The sequence below is a fragment of the Nerophis lumbriciformis genome, linkage group LG22, assembly GCF_033978685.3.
Source record: "Nerophis lumbriciformis linkage group LG22, RoL_Nlum_v2.1, whole genome shotgun sequence".
NCBI lineage: Eukaryota > Metazoa > Chordata > Actinopteri > Syngnathiformes > Syngnathidae > Nerophis > Nerophis lumbriciformis.
The window spans coordinates 14,823,670-14,834,958 of record NC_084569.2 but is presented as its reverse complement, the minus strand read 5'-3'; the positions used below and the strand labels follow the sequence as shown (position 1 = coordinate 14,834,958).

General features: G+C 34.9%; 1 protein-coding gene across 2 annotated transcripts in view; it reads right to left on the bottom strand.

Annotated features, from left to right (window-relative positions):
* srl (sarcalumenin) overlaps positions 1-5,196 on the bottom strand; it is a 51,270-nt gene extending 46,074 nt beyond the window's left edge. The window contains exon 1 of one of the 2 annotated variants that reach the window (XM_061974173.2): positions 5,112-5,196. In XM_061974173.2, coding sequence (XP_061830157.1) covers positions 5,112-5,196 — 85 coding nt within the window. The remainder of the gene's footprint in view (positions 1-5,111) is intronic. The other variant, XM_061974174.1, reaches the window with a different exon arrangement.
* Positions 5,197-11,289: the final 6,093 nt, after the last annotated feature.

Genomic DNA, 11,289 nt, shown 5'->3' with positions numbered 1-11,289 from the left:
CATATATATATATATATATATATATATATATATATATATATATATATATATATATAGATGCAACAGCCCGGCCCTTGGCCCAATTTTTTTTGGCCTGGTCTACATATATACTATCTCATATTACTTTATTCTATTTAGTTTAAAAAAAATAAATCCGTCTTGAGCCTTAAAAAGCACAATAAAAAAAACGATTAAAAAAGTCAAACTCTGTAAAAGTATTGCTAGTACTGTGCATTACATTACAGTATTTGATGGCAATATAATATATTCTTATAGCAGCTTTTAAACTGAGCCTCACCCAGGATCAGGTTGCACTCAGTGCACAGAGAAGGTAAATTAAATTACACTGAACACCACCAGAGCAACTGGCAGGTCTGCAAGTGGAAATGGGCAGGGGGGCATGGCCAATGGGGTGTTCCACTGTAGGGAGATTTCATCTAAATGTATCCTGCACAGTGGATGACAGTACACCAGCAAAACTCTTCACCTCTACGACTTTGTGTAAAATTAAAACGTACAGGTCTTTCTAAAAGGGTGTGTGTGTGGGGGGGGAGAGAGAGCTAGAGCTGCCACGTGGTACTTGGCGGATGGTGACAGGTGGCATGTGGAGCTCCCCCATCGGTCGGAAATAGCCCCCACAATGGGTCAAAAGACGGACACGGTAGGACGGGAGGGCGGGGATGTTCCTATTTTAAGGGTTTTGACTCACTGAGACATCCACTAAATATGCGTTAAACATCCCATCCAGGACATATTCCACATACACAAAAATATCCATGTTTTACCCACTAATGGCAAAGACGCCGAGGTGTTGATCTGATGTCCATGATGCACTCCAAGAGGACATTAAGTGTCCTTGCTAACTATGGCTTAACGCCGCTATTTGTGCATGTCGACACTAACTCGGTATCAACACCGTCAGCAAAAAAAAAAAGGCCCATCTTGATGAGCGCTGCCCCATGAGGTAAGAGAAGGCATTGCAAGACAAGGAAAACCTGCTACACTGTCGTCATGGGGATGTCCCACACGTGCCACATTCCGTTAATCACATGGAGGTTCCGCACCTGTCCATGTCTTGACCTACAGACGTGGTTTTCCACGGAAACTAAATGTCTCAAATCAGATTCATATTGGACAGTCCGTCCACAGCCTTGTTTCAATGCAACAGTTGCCATAGTAACCCTTTGTTTACGCTCAACCCAATCTTTCCTGGTGTGGAGAATGTATATATTTTTAAGAGTTATTTATTTATTCATAGTCATGTTTAAAGCATCTAATATTTTCCCTTGTGTACTCTTTTTGCTTGTATCTTATGTCCGCAAGTAAGCTGTGTGATTTACCTTGAAGGGTTGGAATGTGGGAGTATGATATACTCTCTTTTTATCTTATCTGTATCAGAACAACGAGGCTGTATTCCTTTCTGGATAGGGCGGGCGCTGTTTTCATATTTAATAATTTGTCTCTTCCCGTTTGATTTTCAGACCACTTCTGGATGCTGGTATTAGCGCATTTGTAAGGACTGGTCTCCTAAAGCTTTAGTAAAACTTGATAATATTCCTATTCTGTCTTGATGGTCCTTCTTACTCTGCATATATGTCATCTGAAAGAACTTGGGATTGACCAGTGACTTGTATTCCCTGAGAAGAAGACTGGTGAGACACAACAATTGTCAGAGAACATCACGATCATCTGGCTTTGTTGCTAGGCAGAGTTCGTGGGGTTTGACCATAACTGCACCATAAGCAGCAACAAGAAAACAGAAAGGCACGCACAAAGGAAATTCTTCCCAAAATAGCACTTTAGTGTCGTTATTCACTTAAATGTCGCAAGTATTCTGCATTAAACATGAAATACATACATACAATACAGATAGAAACTACCGTACAACTATTTGCTAATTGGTGGGGCACTGCGCCCCCTGCCCTGAATGTAGTGTAAAAGTCTAATAATTAAATCTTAATGGAACATACCAAAAATACTGAATACTACTAAAATGTATATATATTTTGTTTAAATAAATGTAATAAAAAATACGCAATGTATTGATTTTACTTTGATCCAAACCTATGGCAAATTCAAAAGTACATTATTTTAATGATTTTTATGAAATAACTAGTTAATTTAATAAAAAACTATGGTAACACTTTAGTATGGGGAACACATTCACCATTAATTAGTTGCTTTTTAACATGCAAATTAGTAACATATTGGCTCTTAATTAGTCGTTATTAAGAACTTATTAATGCCTTATTCTGCATGGCCTTATTGTACAACCAGTAAGACATTAACTAAGAGTCTTCCCTCAATAACCTCAGAAGTATTGCTCATTAGTAACCCTAACCCTTATATGTTCCCCTAGTGTCCAAATAACTCTAAATTAAGTCTTTGTTACTTTAATGAGCAACTAATTAATGGTGAATATGTTCCCCATACAAAAGTGTTACCAAAGCTATCATTTGAAAAAAAAACAACAAAAAAACTTTTAAAGGACGCATAATAATAATATTATTCCTGACATTGTCATTTTGTTATTAATGCAACGTTTTTGCAACTTATAAAGTCGTTTAAAAAAACTATTCTTTTATATGTATTTTCTATTGTACTTTTCCGAGGCAATCTGACCCCACAGAAAATTTAAGCAGTACATTGTTTAATGACTTTTATGAAATAACTAGTTGATTTAATTTGAAATTACCATTTGCAAACAACAGCATTGAAAAATGTATATTATGCAAATACAGTCATCATTTCACGAGAAGAATGTAAATAAATTCATAAAGAAACATTTACTCATTTTGCAGGAAAAAAGTCCTGATTTATGAAAACAAAAGTGTAATTCTACAAAAAAAAGCTATAAGAAGACTAGAATTGGGAAAGCATTTTCAGGATAAAAAATAAATATAATAAATAAAGCCTTTATTTGTACAAGTGAAAAAGTAGATATGTTTTCCAAGGTGTCATTGAATAAGAAAAAAGTCTTCATTATAATAAATAACAAAAAAATAATAGATTATTAATAGCACTTTTATACACACACACACACACACACACACACGCACGCACGCACGCACGCACACACGCGCACACACACACACACACACACACACACACACACACACACACACACTTATATATTTACATACATATTTATATATACAGTATAATACATATAGTACATATATACACATACTGTACATAAACTTCAAACCCTTGTTACAATGAATGAGTTTAAAGCTTCTGTGAAATGATTGCAGTCTACCTTGTCTGTATGCACATGAGTTATGTGAGTAAGTTTTAATGTTGTAAATGTGATGTTTTATGTGTTGTTTACTGTTTTTAATGTAACCTTGCTGCTGCCCTCTTGGCCAGGTCTCCCTTGGAAAAGAGATATTTAATCTCAATGGGATTTTTACCTGGTTAAATAAAGGCAAAAAACCCCACAAAAAAATACAATAAAAAAATCTACACACATATATATGCATATACATATATACATACAGATACATATACAGGTATACACATACATACATATATACATACATACACATGCACATACATACATACATACATACATATAAATACATATATGTATACATATACATACATATATACATATATATACATACATACATACATATACATACAGTATATACATACATACATATACAGTATATACATACATACATATACAGTATATACATATACGTATATACATACATACATATACATACAGTATATACATACATACATATACATACAGTATATACATACATACATATACATACAGTATATACATACATATATGTATACATATACATACATATAAATATATACATACATATACATATAAATACATACATATATATAAATATTAATACATACATACATACATACATATACACAGACATACATATATACACATAGACATATATATATATACACGCATACATACATATATCTAGATATATATTTTATATATGTAGATATATATATAAATATAAATTCTTCATATTTAAGGGTAAAAATGTAGATTTTTTTTCTTCAAGTCTTAAATTTTTGAAAGAACTAAATACATTTTAAAGCAAACATTGTCACATTCTTACGGATGGATGGACGGGTTTAAGCATTCCGACATTAAGATTCATTTTAACATTCTTGCATCGAGCTCCAGCGGCCCGCGACCCAGAACTGGACAATAATTATGTTATGGTTTTAGTTTTTTTGGAACATGCTTACAATTACAATGTAATACATCACATAAGAAACAGAGCTTATTTAATCCTGAACCTTTTCATTTCACAGCAATTTCCAACACATTTATACAATCAGTATAGAAAAGGGGTAGATTGTTTAAAAAAAAAAATTTGTTAATTATTTTTAACATTTATAAATGTTTTATTATATTAAATTAATATTTTTTGATTATTTTTTTTGGTAAAAATCACTTTTCCATGAAGCATGAATAGGGGCTCTCATATAGACACCTGTATGGCTCTGGCTACCAAGGCCCCTCCTGTTTGGAGAATGCATGTCCCTACAAGGCCAAGGGCTGGGAATAAATTGTGATTGTGACAGTGCAGAGTGACAGCAGCTGTGCAGCGTATCTAAAGGCGAGCACAGAGGCAGGGAGGAGGAACTATAGTGTTGGGTTACAGCAGGCCTTCCAATCTTAGACACCTGACGGCAGCCTGGAATAAAAAGGCCTGGCGATGGGCTGCCGAGCTCAACGCCGCCCCAAGGACGGACAAGGGTGACACGCACAAGGGTATCGCCCTGGTCCGGATCCATGGGACGGCCTGTTTGGGAGTGGGATCGGCTCCATAGTCAACTCCCAGGATGTCATCCCGAGAGGTAGCCGTAATCTCCCGATGTGTCATCGCATGGACGTCAATTCACCTCCATTTCATTCGACTTTTGAAAAAATACTCTGGTTTAATTATAAACTGATTTGAAGGCCCACTTAAGCTGCTGGGGTCTCCATGACGGGACGCTACTATTCTAGTTGGACGCTGCTACAGTCAATCAAAGCATGCATTAAGTGCACTTGTCACTGAGAAACACCACTGGCCACAAGTGTGTGTGTGTGTGTGTGTTTTGTCGGTGATCCTTACCTGCTGTGGCCTGCAAAATCAGCAGGGAGACGAAACAGCAGATGGAGACTAGACCCTTCATGGTGGCTGCCAGGAGACCTCTCATCGTCGCACGGGCTATATATACCAAGGCAAGGAAGGTTAAAGGGCAGGCGGGGAGAAGGGGCGGGGCATCCATCGTGCCAGCTGGTGGAAAGGCCCTGTGTTTGTGTGTGTGGTATCGTAGGTGTCATTGCATGCCAAAGAGAGCCTATGTGGACGAGCAGCTGACTAGTAGAGGTCACAGCTAACGCCTCAGCATCAGCGCCGTGACGGCTAACGTAAGCAAAGATTCGTTTTTCTACTAGCAAGGACTGTTACTTTATTGGTATTACTTTATTAACTCAAAGCCTGCCTTTTCAACGGAGTATTTCCTTCCTAAGCAGCTTTTAATTGTTTTTTTTCCTATAATAATAATAATAGATTTTATTTGTAAAAAGCACTTTATATTGAGTAAACAATCTCAAAGTGCTACAGTTTTTTTTTTTTTAATAAATAAAAAGATAAAGAAATAAATTAAAATAAAAAGTAGAATAGCCAGATAGCTATAACTAATATGCATATATATATATATATATATATATATGCATATATATATATATATATATATATATATATATATATATATATATATATATATATATATACATACAGTATATAAAAAAGGCTTTTTTATTTTTTTTATTTTTTTAAAGCATCCACAGTCTGTGGTGCCCTCAGGTGGTCAGGGAGAGCGTTCCACAGACTGGGAGGGGCAGAGCAGAAAGCCCGGTCTCCCATTGTGCTTTTTAATATCGTACGGCTCTCTTTCCTATTTTTATACTTTTAAAAGTTTTTCAATAATATGCACTCATTGTTGAACTTTGAAATTTGGTGAAAATGTAAGTGTCTGCCGGCTTCGGCTGCTGCCTCCGCAACCCGACCTCGGATAAGCGGAAGAAGATGGATGGATGGTAAAGTGCATTATGAATAAATATAATAATGGTTATTATTATATGACGTACAAATACAATAATTAAGTCTATATTTCAGGGGAAAAGTTGCAATAGAGTTCAAACCCCGGCCGAGTCATACCCAAGACTTTAAAAAATAGGACCCATTACCTCCTTGCTTGACACTCAGCATCAAGGGTTGGAATTTGGGGTTGAATCACCAAATATTAATCCCGGGCGTGGCCACTGCTGCTGCTCACTGCTCTCCTCACCTCCCAGTAGGTGATCAAGGGTGATGGGTCAAATGCAGAGAATAATTTCGCCACACCTAGTGTGTGAGTGTGACAGTCATTGCTACTTTAACAGTCCGGAAAAAATGTTTAACTTCCAGAAAGAAGACATGAATATAGTCAAAAAATGTTTAGAGTAAATAGATTTTTTTTTAAATTGTTGTTTAATAAACAAACATTACGAAATAACTAAACAATTGTGTTATTTTTTTTGTTACGTTAAAAATCACAAAATTAAAAACTTCATTTTACCTGTTGAAATAGTAGCAATGTCACGGAAAAATAGAAATTTTACAAAACTTAAATAGTAGATTTTTTTTAAGTTGTCATTTAAAAAATATTAATAGAATTTTCACTTCACAATAGTACTAAACATTTTTGTAATTTTAAGTGAAAACTTTATTTTTCAAGAAGAAAGTTGCTATTTCTGCAGCTGGATAGGCTCCAGTACCCCCCGCAACTCCAAAACGGTAGAAAATGGATGGATGGAAAGTCGTAATTTTACGAGAAAAGTCGAAATAGTCATATTTAAGAATTAAAAATAAATCTCACGTTTCGATATTATTACGGTATTAAGGCCATGGTGAGATATTATTGCGGTATATGTCCAAAAAACAAAAGCTTGGTAAAAATGCTATAGTGTGTAAAATGACGTGTCAGGAATGTTTAGGATTTATAGTAATTTATAAACATTTCTAGTAATTCAACACAAACATAATGCTAAAATGTTCCAATCATATTGATTACTACAAACATTTATTTTTAAGTGCAAATAATCGTGCAGGAACATCTACTGCTTCAAGCAAATATTTAAAAGAATAACTTACAATTGAAGTGTTTAAAGTAACAATGTAAACATTCAGTGAAGCAAAAGTAAAACAATGTACACTTTAGTGTCTTTCAAATTTTACATTATGGGAAGCAGTGTCTTCTACAGTGGTCATTTTTATATCAGTCTGAAAAATTTTGTTTCTCTGAAAAGTAAGCTAACAATATAACTTTTAATAATGTAAATACCTCAAAAACTGATGTTCAGTTTCACTGGCTTCAAGTATCTTTCCACTGTGACGGTTTATGAGGTGGCGACTTGTCCGGTCCTGCTTTCCACTCGGCTGTAGCTGGAATAGGTAACATTGAGAGGGGAAAGCAGTAGAAAAAAATGGATGTATTGAGGATATATCAAGCAGCTTTTTAGTTTACTCATATTTCCCACGGTGAACATTTTTTGGGGGTTAATTTCCATTTGTGCATTGCGACTCGACAGGCTGGCTCTGTGTTGCCTTGGAAACGCTCGAAACGAAAGTGGCGCTCTTCGCTTTGCAGAACGCAGACTTTCTTACCTCCGCCAAAAAGGTTATGTCTTGGCATGGGCTTGTTTTTCTGTTTGTACAAAAAATAATTCATGTAATCGTGGACGAGTACCAACATACTTCACTTCCTGCTCATGCCGTTCCACGCCCCCGCCGTGTCGTTCCCGCGCTAGGCCGAGGATTCTGGGAAATGTATATTATATACAGACCAGGCCAAGGATAAAACGCTACACTCATCAAGTTTTTGTGTGATACCGTCACACGTCACGGTAATATTGAAAAGACTTTGACGCCAAAATACCTCGGTATTTATAATACCGTTACATTCTTCGTTGTTTTACGAGAAAGCAAAGTTGGAGATCTACAAATAGCTTTTATTGCTGTAATTTTATGAGAGGGAAAATATTATCACAGTGAAAATAGTCATATTTTTAATTTTACGAAATGAAAAAAGTTTATTATGATAAAAAGTCATTATGGATATCACTTTTAATAAAACCTAATTTTAAGGAACAATATTGAACGTGTGTGTTAAATTCAATGCAGGCATCGTACAAGAAAAAAGTATTGATTTATGTTTTTTTGTAATTTCACAATAAAGTTGTAAGAACAAGTTAAATTGTAATAGGTGGGAAAAGCTATCATTTCGCAACAAAAAAGACATGAGAAAAAGTCTGTGACACAAAAAAGTAGATTTATTTTAGTTGTCATTGGAAAAAGTCTATTTTACGACGTAAACTATTTTGTTGAAATTTTTATTGTATATATATATATATATATTTTTTTTAGAAAAAATTTAATTTGACAAAAATAGTCGTAATTTTTCAAGAGATAAAATAGGAAAAGTAGATATTTTACAAACATTTTAAACAATTTATGAGAAAAGTCAAAATAGTATTCATTTTAAAGCTATCCGTTCACGACAAAAATGTAAAAAGTCAAGTCTTAATTTTTAAGAATAAAAAAGTAGTAGTTTTAAATTTTATGAAAATAGTCTTCATTTTATGAAAGAACTGTGAAGTGAAGTGAAATGAATTATATTTATATAGCGCTTTTCTCTAGTGACTCAAACCGCTTTACATAGTGAAACCCAATATCTAAGTTACATTTAAACCAGTGTGGGTGGCACTGGGAGCACGTGGGTAACGTGTCTTGCCCAAGGACACAATGGCAGTGACTAGGATGGCGAAAGCGGGAATCGAACCTGGAACCCTCAAGTTGATGGCACGGCCACTCTACCAACCGAGCGATACTGCCCCTAAACTAACTAAATACATTCTGAAGCAAAACTTGTCATACTACAAGAACAAGGAACTGTACTTTTGTCTTTTATTATGTATTACAAAATATTATGTATGTGCAAGAGAAAACAAGTCATTGTGATACAAAAATAATTTGACAGGATGAGTTGTAGTTTTATGAGATTTAGATTTTAACTTTGAAAAACCTAATTATCTTACCTGAAGTAACAAAGTCTAAATTTATGATAAAGTTGTACTTGTACTGGAAAAATCAAGTCTTAAATGTATTACAACAAAAGTTGTTGTGTTATTATTGAAGAAAACAATTATTTTTTAAATTTTACAATGAAAAAGTTGACATTTTCCACGAACCAGGATGTAAGAAAAAAAGCTACAAGAATTTAATTAGTGTATTAGTGCCCAAGGCATGGGTAACTTACACATCTGTGAAGGCACCATTAATGCTGAAAGGTACATACAGGTTTTGGAGCAACATATGTTGCCATCCAAGCAATGTCTCTTTCATGGACGCCCCTGCTTATTTCAGCAAGACAATGCCAAGTCACGTTTTACAACAGTGTAGTAAAAGAGTGCGGGTACTAGACTGGTCTGCCTGTAGTCCAGACCTGAGTCCCATTGAAAATATATGGCGCATTAAAATAAAATACGACAACAGAGACCCCGGACTGTTGAACAACTTAAGCTGTACATCAAGCAAGAATGGGAAACAATTCCACCTGAAAAGCTTCAAAAATTGGTCTCCTCAGTTCCCAAACGTTTACTGAGTGTTGTTAAAAGGAAAGGCCATGTAACACAGAGGTAAAAATGCCCCTGTGCCAACTTTTTTGCAACATGTTGCTGCCATTAAATTCTAAGTTAATGATTTGCAAAAAAAAATTAAGTTTCTCAGTTGGAACATTAAATATCTTGTCTTTGCAGTCTATTCAATTGAATATAAATGGAAAAGGATTTGCAAATCATTGTATTCTGTTTTTATTTACAAATTACACAATGTGCTAACTTCACCGGTTTTGGGTTTTGTATGTCTTCTCTCTATATTTATATTTTTTAATATTTTTGTTTTTTACCACAAATTAAATTACTTCAATATTTCATTTTTCTACCAGTACATGTTTGCTCGGTATGGATGTTCAATGTTAGAACGTGCTTTTAGGATGTATTGCATCTAAATATGTGAGTGTGTGTGTGTGTGTGTGTGTGTGTCTGAAACCCAAAATCCCAGACAGAGACAACTCTAGGCGGATTAGCACTTTATCACACAGCCGCAGACACACTGTAATCTCAACACTCCTCAAGGAATCCACATCTCAACTGTAAATTAATCCCCCAGAATATGGCGACACTTCCTCACCACAGCACGCACGCAATAACTCTTTTGTCCAAAAGGATTTGATGTGCTCATTTCCATGAGAAATAACACATTTAATCTGTAGGGGCCATAATGGCATGCAAATAAAGTCAAAATAGGTGCAATTTTATGAGGGAAAGTTTTTTTAGCTGCAATTTCACGAGAGATAGAAAATTATCAGAAAAAACTCATATTTTGTTTTATGAAAATGCCGTTTTACCATTAAGAGAAGTCATAATCACTGTTATTTTAACAGAAAAATCTTAATGTTATGAGAACAGAGCAGTAATTATGAAAGAACAATAAATAATGCTGTAATTTGTTGTAAAATAGAAAATGTCATTTTACGTGGAACATTTTTGTGACATCACATTTTTAATGATACAATTTAAGGGGGAAAAGTAGGAACTATTACGAACAAAAGCTAGTAAAACTACAAAGATAGTTGCAATTTATAGCCGGAATACAAAACCCAAAACCAGTGAAGCTGGCACGTTGAGTAATTTGTAAATAAAAATACAATGATTTGCAAATCTTTTTCAACTTATATTCAATTGAATAGACTGCAAAGACAAGATATTTAATGTTGGAACTGAGAAACTATTTTTTTTAATTTTTTTTTGCAAATAATCATTAACTTAGAATTTAATGGCAGCAACACATTGCAAAAAAGTTGGCATAGGGGCATTTTTACCACTGTGTTACATGGCCTTTCCTTTTAACAACACTCAGTAAACGTTTGGGAACTGAGGAGAGCAATTTTTGAAGCTTTTCAGGTGGAATTCTTTCCCATTCTTGCTTGATGTACACCTTAAGTTGTTAAACAGTCCGGGGTCTCCGTTGTGTTATTTTACGGTTCAAAATGCGCCACACATTTTCAATGGGAGACAGGTCTGGACTACAGGCAGGCCAGTCTAGTACCCGCACTCTTTTACTATGATGCCACGCTGTTGTAACATGTGGCTTGGTATTATCTTGCTGAAATAAGCAGGGGGTCCAACATATGTTGCTCCAAAAC